Below are 16,979 nucleotides of genomic sequence, written 5' to 3'. Positions count from 1 at the left end.
TATTAGTAGAAGCATATATAGGTAAAGGTACCTGTAATCCAGGATGGTTTTTCTCCTTGAATTCAACTATTAAGTTACCCTAACCCTATTCATATGAATACAACTAGTGAGAGGCAGAAACAGGAGATAGAGAATGGTTGATAACACAAAGATACAAAACACACATACATTAACGGGCTTAAAAGTTGAATGTATGATTTGACCCCCCCTGCCACCATCTGCTTACGTTTCTTCCACAATCCACATGTCTGTTTATGTAAATATATGTTTTATGCTTCACCATCCACCACCCAATTCTTTTCTCTCTCTTTATTATTTATCACTGTTTCACTTTTCACTACAACAACATCCATCTTCACTACACACCAAAATCAATTCAATCCTGCCCTGGATCTTTGTGGTTTCTTCACACCATCATCATCAACAACTCTGCTATTATATACTGCTATCCATATCCCACTTCCTTCATTATCTATCTTTCTATCTATCTGTCTATCTATCTATCTATCTCCTTTGATTTGATATTGTACTATTATGATTAGAGATAACTTCCCTTAAGCTTATTAGCTTCTTCCCATTATACTCATCAACAAGATACATTCATATTTAGATAGATATATAGATAGATATACTTTTCATGAAGTAGTAGCAACTAGCTTCTAGTGTATCCCTTAAAGCTAGGGTTTTTGTTATTATTCCACTGAGATCACAATTTCCATAGATGTTTCCTTCTAGTTTCGGTAGTTATAGCTCTTACCCTTGTTACCCTTCATCTTCTTCTTCTTCACCATACCCTCCTTTCCCTTTCTTTAACCCTGAAAACAATAATAATGGTGCTAATAATTCAAACAACAACAACAACACTTTCCTTCATGATCCAATTTCTAATAATGCTACTACTACTACTACTGTTATTCCTTACCATCATCATGCTCCAACAATCCCAGAAAGTGCACTGATGACAAATTTGGCAGTGGCAGATGCAATGTTCAAGCAAGAGTACTTCACTGCTGGTGGTGGTGGTGGTGGTGGTTCTTCACACCACCATCATCACCATTATGGCATGTCAAGTTTGATAACAAAGAGGCCAGCACCAAAGAAAGATAGGCACAGCAAGATTCACACTTCTCAGGGCTTGAGGGACAGAAGGGTGAGGCTTTCTATTGAGATTGCACGCAAGTTCTTTGATCTTCAAGACATGTTAGGGTTTGATAAGGCCAGCAACACTCTTGAGTGGCTCCTAACAAAGTCAAAGAGAGCAATTAAGGAGTTAGCTAGGAGCAAGAACAGTAGCAGTGGTAATAACAATGGTGGTGTTGCCAATAATAACAGCTTCTCTTCTTCCTCTTCTGATGGGGTTGATGATGATGAAGTTGACTCAGTCATCAACCAACAACAACTCACTGATAATATTGATGGTATATACTACTCATCTAAGATGGATATATAATATGCTCAAACACTACTACTTCATTTAATTTGTGAATTGTATAGGTACTCATGAACAAGGGGGTGTGGATTCATTAGAGAGGAGGCTGAGAAGGGATCAACAGAAGGATGAAGAATCAAGGGCAAAGATGAAGGAATCAAGGGAAAAAGCAAGGGCAAGAGCAAGGGAAAGGACTAGTAGCAAGATGTGCAACAGTGAGAAGGTGCAAGAGTTGAAGAAGAAAAGCCCTGCAATGGTAATGGAAGAAGATCCTCAGATTCTAATGCAGCACCAACAATTGAGGGCACCAATGATTCAACCTCTTGAGGAATCTTCAATGAGATCATCACCAAAGCTGTTTCAGCCTCATCATCTTGCAGCAGCAGGAGGAGGAGGAGGAGGAGGAGGAGGAGGAGGAGGAGGAGGAGGAGGAGGAAGTAGTGAAGTCCCCAGAGATGATTTCAATGTTATTGAGGAATCCATTGTGATAAGGAGAAAGTTGAAGCAATCTTTGATGTCTTCTTCTTCTTCTTCTTCCAATAATCATCACCATCAAAATCATAATGTTATCCCTAAAGAAGCAACAAACTTCAACAACAACAACAGCAACAACAGTGACTACCACTGCTTTCCCAATTTATCATCACCAAATTGGGAATCTAATGCTTCTGCTGCCACTAATAATGGCCGCTCCAATGTTTGCACAATATCAAGCATGAATCTGTCTACAAGTATGTTTCTCTTTTTCATGAACAAATCATAGCTAATAACTTACTTTTCTCTGGTTGAACTTACTGATACTTAACAGTGTTTTGTTTTCTTTTGCTTTTTTAATTTTATTTTTCAATTTAATTTTTGTTAGGGCTTCAGATCTTTGGAAAGTCTTGGGAAGAGTGCACCAATCCCCACCTATGATTATAAGTATGTTAGTTAATTTTTCAGCATTATATCTCTCTCTCTGATCTGAATGAATGAATCAATGGAACTCTCCTATTATGCTTTGCAAGGAATCATTCATATGGAGGCATCTTTCTTTCTGATCTGTGTTTTTATTTTTTTATTTTCTTCACCACCAACTTTTTTTTTTCCCTGTCCAATATTCCTTTTTGAACAAATGTTTGTACTCATCTTTTGGTTGTTCAAGGTCAGCCAAGCCAAGAAGGGCATATATGACAGTTGGCACAAAAGGTTTCTGAATGTGTGTTGTTTTGTTTCTGACCAAATTTTTAAAGTTTGGTTCACATTATTAGTACAAACATTATATATATTATATATTTATCACAGGAATCATATATATTTATCTGTGTTGTTACTTGTTAGTGTTTATTAAATATATTCTTACTTGGTACTTACTGATACATATTCTATGTTGTTGGTGGAAAATTTGGAAGCAGCTAAATTCTTTGGAGAAGGTGTATGGTAGAAGAAATTTCAATGGCTTTTGAGATTGCTTTTGTTTTCAGTTTGAGAAATATATATGCTGGATGGGACATGCATTTGTTTATTTTCACTGCATATTAATTTCTGTAAGAAGAACTTTATATATTTTGAAAATTTTCAAACAAATATGCAAGAAAAATCAAGAGTCCCATATACTTTAAATAACAACTTTCAGTTCAAAACCATGTAAATCATTAAGTTACAGATAGGATCTGATGCTATGGTGGAATATTATGCTAGGTAATTTCCTAAATTCACAGATGAATAAATTGAAAGAAATATTGAAACTACATCTTTTTTTAAGAAAATAATGAACATATTTGATTTCTCTTAATTCTTATCTGCATCAGTATTAGAATATGTCAATTATTAATTCCTTGATATATATGGTAAGCTGTTTGGAACAATTTACATATATGTGATTTATAGGTCTACTTAATTTGTTGGTATTTTTTATCTCCAATAATCAAATCAGATTTCATTTCTATTACAGAGTCCATAAATAGTAGTAGCTACATTCCATTAGAAATTAAAGATTTCTTTGCCTCTTGTGAGAGAAAAGCAGAAACATGTTATATAAGTTTGCAATTTGTTTTCAATTTGAAGAACTGAATTTTTGCACCAGCATGATATATAATATATAGTTCCAGAATTTCAGTTATATATATGTTCTTAATAAGAAGACAAGAAAAATATTATAATATAATATACTTAGCTTGGATATTAGCAGATCAGATTCTCTGCATGTACAAGTTATTAACACAATGCATTATTTTATTCTCTGCAAGACTAAAGAAAGATATTAACTATCATGTATATGATAATCTCCATTATTATTACAGCAACATACACAGTGAAAGTCTGAACTCCTTTTCTAATCATGGGTGGCAGGATTATTGTACTACTTTCAAGATATAAAAAAAAGTGCTTTGATAATTACTTAATTAATAAGCAGGTTTGATGTACTGATTTCATCAGGCATTTGGTTTGCTTTAACATTTTTGCAAAAGAGAATTTATGTCTGCAGGCTAATTAGGTGGACAAAATAATTGGACTCATTACAAGAGTTTGTTATGCTTTTATTTGTCATAACTATTATTTATTTTATCAGTACAGAATGAAAATTTGGCTAACATATTAATGACACTTTCATTTGTTATAGCTTTAATATAACAACAATAAGTTGCTGAAATTCTTGTGTCTTTAGGTCTTCTAGCTATCCCTAAGATAGATCCACTTATGTTAATCTAACTGAATGAAAAAAAAAAAAACAAATATAACTGAATTCTGCTTTATGCATAGAATTCACCAAATAATTTCTTGCAGAGATGTGAAATCATCAGCACATGGAAGCAGCTTACTTTATATGTATCAAATTTTTGCATCATACCTACCAATAGATTTTTACATGCATGGTAGATTTCATGAAAAATATGTCTTCATGATGGGAATAAAAATCCCAAAAGCCCCAAATAAATATGCATGTGTGTGAGGATTATTGGAAGATTGTTAGAAATTGATGAACATTTAGAAATATAAAGAAGCTTCAAGGGTGTGTATATAAACGTATTCTTTTGGGACAAAAATCTACTTGATTAATTATTTGTAGTTAATATTTCTCCTTTGTGAAAATGAGAAAAAAAAAACATATTTAATTAATTTGTTTTCTTATCTTTTTTTATATTAATTGCATATTAATTATAACACTATTACCTATAACATGTTATGATCATATAAAATGTTATGATTTAAAACTTTAAAATTTAATTTTTATTAATTTAAAAAAAAACTATTACAAAGTAAATAAAACAAGAAATATTTGTATAAAATTTATGTAAATAAAAAACATAAAATTACTTATAACTATCGATTTAAAATTTAAGGGTAAAATATTCGTGTGTATGTATATATATATATATATATATATATATATATATATATATATATATATATATATATATATAGTCCAATTAAATACATTACAATATATGCGCAGTTTAAACAATGATGTTGTGTATATTGAAACTTTGGTCTATTCCCTCTATGTATATGACCAAGAATAAATTTTTATGGAAGAGATTACTAGTGACTACATATAGGTATAGAATTAATTTGGCATAAAAAAGTTGTCGAATAAAATCTTTTGGAGAACCCTACTACATACTACGGACATACATAGAACTTTCAATTTAAGTAGGGTAGCTAGAATACATAGAATCTGATATGAAGATTTTGTTGCACATGGTGGAACTCTTGCATAGTGTATATATTAATTAATCATCATTTATAAATTGAATTTTTGATAATATATTTATGTTTGGATTTTAATCAAGTGAAAATAGGGTGGTATATATATTTATATGATTTTTAAAAATATGAATTTATTATTTAAAATGGATCATATCGGGTAGTTTTTTTTTCAGTCACAAAAAAAGTACCCTTTATTTTTGAAATATTGGGTAGTTTTTTTTGTAGAAAACGTCTATTATTGGATGCAAGGTCAAAATGTGTATGTTGACATCATTAATAGACATAATAGGATCATTAGGCTGAAGAAGTGTTCAACAACTCTAAGGAAAGCGTCATAGATTCAGTCTTTTAAAAGAGAAAGACATATATATCTATCTCAAGCTACTTTTTATGAAAAGTTAACCTCATTATTGATGGAAGTCAACACCAATAAATCTTTTGGGAGAGAGACTTACAGGGATTAAATTAAGTTTCTTTATTATTGTATTTATTATAAAGTAGTATCTTAAAAAAGAGGTAGAGTTAGATTTAAAATTTAAAAAATTGAATGAGAATAATTTTAAAATAAATGTTATTAAAATTTCAGTCTTTATTTTAAAAATTTTAATTTTTTCTGTTTTTACTTTTTAAAAGACTCTAATTTTATATCCCGAGATTAAAATTTTAGTTTTAGTCTTTAAGACAGTGTTTGGTGGAAAGACCGAAATTGAAAGACTGAAACTGAGAAACAAAAACTAAGAAAGAAAGACTGAAATAAATTTCAGTATTATGTTTTGTGTAAAATGGGAGATAGAAACTGAAACAATAATAAAGCTCTAATTTAATTTGCACAAAAGGTTAAATTGGAATTAATTAATTGAAATGCGAGTATTTTAGGTATAAAATGTTATTAAAGTTTCAGTCTCCCTAAAAATTTCAATTCTCTATGTCCCACTTTTTGGAGGTACTAAAATACTAAAATCTCGAAGGCAGAAATTTTAATACCAGTCTCTGAGCCAACAAACATGATATTGAGTCTCAATCTTTCAGTTTCTGTCCCAATACCTCAAAACAAACACTACCTATCTGTCAAACAAAATATTAAATTTCTGTCGATCCATCTTCAATTCTAATTTCTGCTTCCAAATGCTATCTAATAATTATTTTTCCCGTATTTTCTCTAGAGAAGTGCTAGGAGGTCAGCATTTTTGTTAAATTATGGCCATCACTTAACTATCAAAAGAAAATTGAATAATTCTATACCATTAAATACAATCTCACACCATTAAAAACATCATTAATAATTAATTAATGGCTAAAAACCACAAAATCTACTGGCCCTAAACTTTCTCTTTTCTCTATGTAGATTATGGCAATATATAATCGAGGAGCAAAAATGTTAAACTTAGAACTTGTATTTTTGGTCTTCACCTATTTAACATCATCATATATGAAAGGCATTCACAAAGAATCATGTAATGCATACGTGCCTATTTTTTTTTATGAAAGATGATAGATCCTTACTTGTATTGACCAAAACTTTAAACATACATATTTCGGCCTTCCGATTGTTATCATTAATTCCATTGCCTCCTTTTCCAGCTACCTCTCTCTATATATATAATGTATATATATTGTATGGGAGCATATTTGTCCTTAGGAATTAGTAATTCCAAACTATAAGTAGGTAAAATACAGATACTGATGTTGTTCCTTATATTATGTTGACATATAGCAACTTGAGGAATTTTCAAAAAAATTGAGACAGCAAGGTGTTATTGCCAAATGAATTATCATAAGAGGCTAAAATAAGACACCATAAACAAGCCAGGGTAAAATAAAAAATAAAAATAAAAAGTAAAAGAAGAAGAAGCAGCAGCTATAGAAGATACTAGGTAGTATTTATGTATAGGGTAAGGATGGAAAGTACCTGATTATTATGTCTAAGGTCAAAGTCCTATATATACTCTACATATATATGTCAAAGTCCTATATATACTCTACATATATATCCTGCACAATCAAATAAATAAAGCACTAAGATTGCATCCCACCTAACCCATCTCATCATCATTCACAAATTGCTACTATATATAATATTCAAAACGCTCAACAAAAAGTAAATAAAACCTATTCTTTAATTTCAATTTTGTTTAATCATGGTAATAATATTATGATTAATAATTAAGTGTGCAAATTAAGTAGTATTTATGATTCTCGTTATGCCAATATTATATTACTCATTTAAAGACACAAATTTACTCGATTATTTAAACAAGTGATTGGAATTTAATTTTTTATATACATATTAATTTATTGACTAATGATAAATTCTTAAATAAAATTTAAATTTAAAATGAATTAATCATGATTATTTTAATTAACAGAATGAATTCTAAATTTTTAAATTTTCTTTTTTAGAATATTAAATAATTTGGTGTTGTAAATTAATCATTATTTTCTAAACTCTAAATTATTGATGGTCAACATTCAACACAACTCTGAACTATATGGGTAATGTTAGGTAGAAAAAAAAAAAACAGTCAGAATTTGTCTTATTTAGTATTAATTAATTATCACAACAATTAATGAATATTAAATAAGACAAATTATAATTATTTTTTGCTGATTTTCTTTGGTTACTAAACATTTCTGCCCCTGTATATACTTTGAACAAGATATCTAATCATTCACTTTAATTAGTATGCGAGACATTGAATTTAACCATAGCAAGATTGTTTGGATTAGACGTTTAATTTATTTTGTGGGATGCTCCACAATCCCCGTTATTGAGATGATGATCTCTATGCTTTCCACATGTTTTTGTTCAACTTTTAATTTAATTTGGCCATATATACATTTTCATTAATTATACGTTCTACATATATGGATACAAACAAAAACACCTAAATCAATACAACCTAGCTAAGGAGCAAACACAAAAATAATTAATATCAACCAATAAACAGACAAACTCAATTACTCACATTTTTTTTTAATTATTCTTTTTTATTTTTTCTCCCTTTTTTTTTTTACAATATAATTTCATTCACTCACCATCAGCTATCAACTACCATTATCTGCCTGCTGTCTGCCGTTTCATATTGTGAACTGTCCTCAACTCTAAATTATAATTTCTCAATTTTAAATTCTAAACATTAAATTTAAAATTTTATACTTTAATTTAATTTAATTTTATTTTACTTTTGTTTCAGACATACATAAAGTCCGGCCCAAACCGTCCTTAAGCCCGGCCCAAACATGTCTCGACCCGAATGGCTGGGAAGATAACAATGAAGAGTAATAGAATTTTGAATTTAAACCTCTCCCCTTTAGTTTTAATGTTTCTTTTAAATATTCAATTATAAGTTAATTTGTTGATTAAAAAGAGTGTTCGGCTTGCTTCCAAAATTTGTGTCTTATTGTTAGCTTTAATTAGTATGTGATCTATTGAATTTAACCATAGCAAGATGTTTAGATTAGACGCTTAATTTATTTTGTGGGACGCTCCTCAATGGCTCAATCCTTGTTATTGAGATGATGATCTCTATGCTTTTCCAAATCTTTACATTCAAGTTTTAATTTGGCCATATATATGCATTAATTGTCATTAATTATACGTTGTACGTACACAAATACAAACAAAATACCTAAATCAATATTATATATAATTTTATAGATTAGTAATTAAATTAGCTCCTAAAAAATGAGTTAATTTTTAAATTCCTTCTTAAAAAAATATATTACTTAAATTAATCTTTTAAAAATTATAAATTAATTATTTTTGTTCTTTCGTCACGTAATTAATAATTTCGATCAATAAGTAATGATATAAAACGTTAAGTGATAACAAATATGTTTATAAAAAATCTATCAATTTAGTCAAATATTTTAATTATATAAATCCTAATCCTAATATCAACACTAAATAGATTTTCATAAATATATTTATTTAGCATTTAATTGGATATGCTAGGTATCTGTGAGTTAATGTTCCATGTTATTAATGGTTGGTGATGAAAACTATTAATTGAGCGATTAAAGGAAAAAATGATTAGTCACCAAAAAAAAAAAAGGAAAAAATGATTAATTTATAATTTTTGAAAAATCAATTTGATTGATATAATTTTTTAAGGACAAATTTAAAAAATTAGTTTTTTAGGTTGTGTTTGTTAGCTGAGACACAGACACTAATTGTTAGACACGGTGGTACATATCTATGGTTTGTGTGTTGAGACACAAATTTAAATGAACACGGTAGTTCACATATACACACAAAATACATATATTTAATATTCTTCTTTAAAATTGAGATAGGAAAATACAATGTATAGGACACAAAATTTGATCTTTTTATCTTTAATTATTTTTAAAAATACTAATTCATAAGACACAAAGAATAAAATTGATATTTAGTTTATACATATGTGTCTTGTATATTTAGTTTATCTTTAATTCTTTTAAAGAGGGAGCCAAAAATTAAATATTTGTATAGTTAAATATTGTATTATATAATTGATGATATTAATTTTTATTATTATTTTTAATAAAAAATTATTAATAAGTGCTATATTAAAATAAAGAATTCTACTAAAAAATAATAATTTTATATGTGATATTATTCATAATAACTAAAATTTTAATTTTAATTTTTTATTATTATAAAAAATATAACATGATTAATATAAATTAGTTATTTTGATATTTTGATATATGCATTTAAAATAAATTAATGAACAAAATATGTAAAATATTCATACTAATATATAATTTATTTAATATGTTATTATTTTAAAATCATGAAAAATAAATAAATATTGAAATAATTTATTTTTATGTATATACCTTTTTACTATTTAATTAGAATTTGTTATAAAAATTAAAGTATTTTTTATATGATAATAAATTTAGAAGTGAAGAAAAAAAGAAAAAAAGAAAAGGAACAATAAAAAATAAAAAATAATTAAAAAAGATTTATTGATCAAAATAATTAGTCTAAAAAAATTATAATATATTATTAATATTCAAAATATAATCATTGAAATTTGAACTCAAGTCATAGAACAAATAATTTTTTAATTAACAATTAGACTAATAACTCAATTTAAAAGTTAAATGCATTATCATATCATAGAAATTTTAAAATTTTTTAGAGGACCATAACTCCACTGATCCCCTCTAAATTTATTTCTGATTATTATCAAACACTATAAAATTTGTGTATCTTTATATTTTTATATCTTATATATTTGTATATATATATTTATGTATCTCAAAATTACTAACCAAATGCAGTGTTAAGAGCTAATTTGTCTATTAAATCATAATTTTACACAAATTTATTCCACTTGGTAGGTGTGGTGTGCTTGGCTAATGGCTTTTCAACAAAGGTGGAGCTTTCCGGGTACTTTGAAGGAATATTTTGAGAGTTGGACGAGCTTTCTAGGAAGGAAGGTAGATAGGAAGAGATGGTTCACTGGATTCTTTGCTGTTATCTGGACAATTTGGCTAGAAAGGAATGACAGACTCTTCCGAAATAAGAGTTCAAGAGTAGGGGACATTATCAATAGATCGTTTACGTTCTACGAAGAATGGGGTGGTGCTGAGCCCTTTGGGTGTTGATAGCCGGGTCACAGTGTCTAGGAGTTGTATGTTATCTTGTTTTATTCTTACTATAGCTTTGCTATTTGTTCCACTTTGCTGTGTTGAGCTCCCTTTGATTCAAAAAAAAAAAAATTATTCCACTTTTAATACCTAACTAAAAATATTACGTAATAAAATCATAATTCGATATATGAAGTTATCTCTTTTTTTTTTTTTTGTGACTTGGAGCTATCTTATATATAACCGAAAATATCGATATTTCAGTTATTTTAACCATTGATCTAAATTATAAAAAATATATATAATATATATTAATTAAAATCAATAGTTAAAACAATTGAAATATTGATATTTCCAGATACACCTGATAACTTTCATATATATTAACTGGGCTTGGGCGGGGGCATACTGTGTTCGACTTTATTTGGTGTGTGTAATCTGTAATGAGTAAGCCTTTCACAGATGATTTCAGTGACGTAAGATTAATTAATAGCATCATGCATTTTTTTATTGGTTCACCAACTAAGATTTTAATATTTAAACTATTTGCTTTCTTCCTACTAAAAAAAAAGATTGCATACTTCTTTTTTTTTTTTTTTCAAATAAAAAACCAAAATGAAAGTAATACTTATTTCTCACCCTGATGGCAGTGATCTTTTTACATGGCCTCGCTTCCATAATCACTGTCTCTTACTTTCATCATCACAGTCCAAAATCTCTTCCATCTGAAAAGTTTTTGCAAAAGACATTGTTAAGCTACATATAAGACAAAATTAAGACTGACATTAATGCTCATTTTTTAATTATTCGTTCTTAATTAATCATTATATTTTTCCATCTTTTAAAATTATTTCCAACAAGAATCTTTGTCTTGAACAAGTTGCATTGAGATGAAGTAAGTCATGGAACAAGTTGATACTCTCCTTCACTCACATAATGAAGTTTAATAGTTTCATATATGTACAAAAGAAAAACATAAATAGTAATAATTATCTCATCATATAACTTTGATTCCTTTGAAATGCACTGTACCAAACACTAAAATAGCACGACAAAAATTCAGATGCAATTAACTTCACGTGAAATTAATAAGTGAAAATCGTCAGATGATAATTTAGTTATTAAACTTATCAAATCATTTAAGGACTTTCATCTATTAACTTCATATAAAATTAACTGTACCTAAATTTTCATAGTATATGTATTGGTGGATTAAGAATATATAAGTCACATGATACCAAAAAAAAAAAGGAACAAAAGAGAAGAAAGAAGATGAAATTGGAATGTTAATTGAAATAGAAATTGATTAGTAGTAACATCTATCATAAACTAATCACTGAAATAGCTCTGTATGTGAAATTCACATTAAATAAATAGAGAAGCATAGATTTAGAAATACCCAGATATATAACACATACACAAAAACAATAACACTGCATGATGATAAAATTATTAAAGATGGTAGTACTACAAATCATACAACACTATTACCAAATTGAGAAAGAAACTAGGATCACATTATTCTTATTATTGATTAGTACCTGTCCAAGAAGAAAACAGTGAAGATCATGTGTGATAACATTCATGAACATGGACAAAGAGAGAAAGAATAGAAGAAGAAAGAGAAATGCAGCAGCAGCAAGAACAATTCAACAGTAGTTAACCTTATTAAGAGAACTCAACTGATCTGAAGAACAGTGGAAATTTAAAAAGCATATAGTGGTTTTAACCTTGAGACAATAAGAAGAGTAGAAGATGAAGTGATAAGAGACAAAAAAAGCAGGGCTAGCTAGGGAGTAGGAGGGAATAGGAAAATAGATACTTGCATATAATAATAATTCATTTTTTTTCTTTTAAAAATATAAATATAAATATATATATAGATTATGGAATTTATGAGTAACTGAGAATAATGTATGAGATCAAGATGAATCATAAATAGCATGCAGTGGTACGTCTCTTTTTAATTTTCTATATATCTATCTCTCTGAGGTCTGAGCCTTATTATGCAAAAGTGATGATGATGAACACAGCTACTATACCAAGCCCTATCTTAATTATTAGTAGTATTGTTGTGCAGAAATAATAATATTATATGTTAAATTAAATCATCACTCTGACTATATATATATTCACTTTGAAATTGGTACGGTTACATTACATGCATTAGCACTAGGACTATGCCACCATTAATAACAATCAATAATGTATGAAAATTCATAGCTTTAATAATCTAGTTTCATGATACATCTCTTTCTTCAGCTATTTTTCTGCTCCTTTTGCAGATACAAATCAATGTCAATATATAAGCTAAGTCTAATAAGGACTAGGTACCTCTTTATATGCATTCACATTAATAGTTTGTATTAATGAATAATAACTTCCAATAGTGGTTAGACAGCTTAGGGTCTCAGATTGATTAAAATAAAAATGCTAGTATTTAATTACCTATTGTATATCTAGGAGTCTAGGACTGTTGTTCATCTCTATTCCCATAATTTTAGGGTTACTAATTATATTACTGGCCTAAAAAATGAGAATAATAGCGCTTTTTTTTTATTTCTAGTTTTTTAATTATTAAAATATATGTTAGATTAATTTAATTTTCATATATTAACATCATAAAATATTTTATACAGTTATACAATCACATTTATTTTTTTACTGATGTAATATTACAGTGATTAAATACACATATAAAATTTTTTATAGCATCAAATTAAATTTTACATTTGATATGAAAAATTTACATGCAAATTAAATAATAAATCTCATGTACAGGTTTTTACTTCTTTTTTTTTCTTTTTATACACGTGGAATGAACCCGGTCACTTAGCTATATAGCACATAATAATTAACGTGAATGCTATGGTGCCTAACTTTTTAAAAAAGTCAAAGAAATAATATTTAATAAACTTTAAATATTTTACTTTTATTTTATATATTTTATTTTTTACTTATAAAAATAAGTTAGACAATTTAGACACCACAATGAAAAGGCACCATAAAATCCACCATAATTAAAATATACAATTTCGGACTTCCTTTTAAGAAAATTTGAAATGCATATATCAAGAACAAAGTTGTAAGTTCTTCTTGTAAATCTGATTCATACTCGTAAAGCTTGGAATCGTTGTAAGACTTTGTAGTTTTTTTTTTATCAATTTGTCTCTTATTTTTTAACTCGACAAATTAACGATTAATACATTCTAAATTTAAATTTTATTTAAAGGTTTGTTATTAACTAAAGAATTATTGTATATATAATACAAAATTTCAATAAACAAATAAATGAGTTAACTATCTGACCAATCAAGTTGGTTCTTCCTTGAATGATTTGAAGCATATACATTCTGCGAAGGAAATGTCATTGACACTCCTGAGTTTGGAGATGAATTATTCTCCATCAAACAAGGAGCCTAAATGTTACAGCCTACTTTATGACGAAATTAAATTAAAGGAAATTTGGGAAGAACATTAATGAGAAGTTAAATGCCAATGATTCGTCAGTGTACTTATGATTTGGGGAGCAACTATGGTCTTTGAATTGATAGAGGCTATTAGGAAAAGACACTTTTGTGGTCAAATGCTATCATCTGAGGTCTGATGTGATGCTCTGAGATTTTTAAGGTTCGTTCTATATTTAGAGATTTATTATTATTATTATTAGAATTTAAAGGCATACGTTAAGGTATTTTAAATATTTTTTATTTTAAAAATGTTCTATTATTTTCTTTAAAAAAAATTAATTAATAATTTTAATATATATTTTTAAAATAGATGTTAGTTAAATTCTTCTCATTATTATTTTCTACATTCTGTGAACAAATCTTAATCCCCAACTTGAGGGTAGAACAATTAGTGAATTACACATATGGGAGTAGTTAGTAGTTAGTTGGATTTGAAGATGTTTATGGTACTTGGTTATACCCATGTGACTAAGTACATTGAGTTAGTTATACTTAGTTAGCATAGCTAACTAGTTTTCTTAGTTGTGTGTATACTTTTTATCCAAAGATGTATGATTTAAGCTTTACAAGTTATGATGAGTGGATTGGTGGTGAATTCTATGGTTGTTGATGGTAATGTCAAAGATAGTTAGGAGTTGTTATTTTTAGTGTGATGAGTTTTTTCTTTTTTTTTGTTCCACCTTACTGTATTGAACTTTTTTACTTAAAAAAAAAAAAGTATGATTCATCATTCGATTCATTTTGAAAATTAAAGGTTTAATTATTTTAGTAGTCTTTATAGTTTTACCAAATTTTTAATTAAATTTTTATTTTTTTTCAATTAAATATTTACATTGCTTTTAATTTTATAATTAGATCATTTTTATGTCAAAAACGTTAATATTAATAAAATATTATTTATCCTAAAATATATGTGGTCAAATATCTGATTAGATTTTTAATTATAAATATCTTTAATTTATAAAAAAATATTCAATTAATTTTATTATTTTTTATAATAAAAATGACCTAATTATAAAATTAAAAATAATGTAAGAACTCAATTAAAATAAAAAAATATAAAAATCTAATTAAAAATAGAGTGAAATTATATAAACCAACATAATAATTAAACGGAAATTGGATTCACTTATTCTCTGTGTTTCGCTGCTCCATTCTCTCTTGAGCTAGCATTCACTTTTTTCAAGTTTCAACTGCTTTGAACACCAAATTAATTAAATTTAATAACAACAACGAATCATGCATGCAAAAAACAAATTATTTATCACCATGATATCTTCTATCGCTCTTGTGATTTTTTTTTTTTTTTTAAGATTGTTGAGTCAAATTAGGTGGTGTATGTGTTGTTGAATCTGTGTTGTGGTCCTTTATGCTGTGAATAACCCAAAAGTAGTAGTTCTGGGGTTTTGGCTGGTTACATATATATGTATATACAGTGATTTATTCAATATTGATGTTGGAGAATACATAGATAAATAATGGATGATAGATGCATGTACATATCAATCATAGTATGATCAATCACCAAAAATCAATTATTACCAGCACATGTTTGGTTTAGTTTATATATGTGAAAAAGTCTGAAACCGACAAACGATTTGTCTGTTAGCCTTTGCCTAGATAAAATTACTATATATGATTTTTGTGGGGTTTCAAAAATTAAACTAAGCATAGCCATATGATGCTGCAATGCCTTATTATTGGATCTTAATTAGGTGATGAATTGAATTCAATTCCTTGGTGGATGCATAGGGAATTAAGTGCATAAGTGTTGGAATTGAACTCATCATGAGTTATTTATAATGATGATGATGTATAACACTTAACCATTTTAATTGAGACAATCTAATTTCGTGTACATGAATATAATGGTAGGGGCTATATATATGTTTCTTGTGTGGACCAAGATATAATTAAAGTGGCATCATATCATCACATGCATGTAAGTATGGTTATACATTATGTGATCCAAATTCTTACATTATTAATTATTATTATAATATGATGATTCGGTAAATATATTAATTAATCAGGCCACAGCCATGGCAATCAAATCAACTAATAAGTAATAACTAGGATTTGTTTGTGCTTTTTCAGTTTAATTTGTTACTAGTGTTTATTGATAAGGAAATAGCGACAAACCTGTTTTGTCAATGTCTTCTGATGAAAATTATGTATAGCATCTTGTGACTTGTGTACGCATTCACTATTCAGTCCCCACTTTTTTTTTTTTTTTTTTTTTTTCAAAAAAATATATATTTCTTTTTTTCTGGTTCTCTCGTGTCACAAGAAGATGCATTGCCTAACATCATGAGCACTTGCCATTCAATATTTATCAATCACAGACATGCTCGTGAAATTAATAAATGGAGTATTTGCTAGCAGTATATTTCAGTTGTTTTGGTTGGGTATTTCAAAACATTGATAATTATTATATGAACTTGAGATAGTAATAATTTTAGCACAATATTGTGGGGATAATAGTGTATGATGATTCGCTAAAGTAACTAATAAATAATCTTACTATATATGCTCTAAAATTGTTATTCTTATTAATTCCCTATTGAGCTCTTAGAAGATATTATTATTAATAGTTAGATGTTTTAAGTCAAATGTTCTTTTGTCAAGATTTAATAACAAAGAAATATAGAACTGACAAGATCAAAATGCTTTGTCACAATACTAAATCAGCAATCCGTTGTAGTCTAGTTGGTCAGGATATTCGGCTCTCATCCGAAAGACCCGGGTTCAAGTCCCGGCAACGGAATCTTTCATTTTTCAAACCTTTTTGAGTCTGTGACTGTTCC

At 27.8% G+C, this 16,979-nt stretch overlaps 1 protein-coding gene and 1 non-coding gene across 2 annotated transcripts; both read left to right on the top strand.

Annotated features, from left to right (window-relative positions):
- Window positions 1-230: 230 nt before the first annotated feature.
- Window positions 231-2,739, top strand: LOC112740716 (uncharacterized). The gene is made up of 3 exons (XM_025789310.3): window positions 231-1,418; window positions 1,495-2,160; window positions 2,292-2,739. Exons 1-3 carry the CDS (start codon window positions 722-724, stop codon window positions 2,342-2,344), a joined length of 1,416 nt encoding a protein of 471 aa, XP_025645095.1. The 5' UTR covers window positions 231-721; the 3' UTR covers window positions 2,345-2,739.
- A 14,127-nt stretch (window positions 2,740-16,866) lies between these two features.
- On the top strand, window positions 16,867-16,939 carry TRNAE-CUC (transfer RNA glutamic acid (anticodon CUC)). The gene has a single exon. It is a non-coding gene; the product is annotated as a tRNA-Glu (tRNA).
- Window positions 16,940-16,979: the final 40 nt, after the last annotated feature.

The sequence above is a fragment of the Arachis hypogaea genome, chromosome 14 (assembly GCF_003086295.3).
Source record: "Arachis hypogaea cultivar Tifrunner chromosome 14, arahy.Tifrunner.gnm2.J5K5, whole genome shotgun sequence".
NCBI lineage: Eukaryota > Viridiplantae > Streptophyta > Magnoliopsida > Fabales > Fabaceae > Arachis > Arachis hypogaea.
The sequence above is the reverse complement of the archived record's forward strand: the minus strand, read 5'-3'. Positions and strand labels throughout refer to the sequence as shown.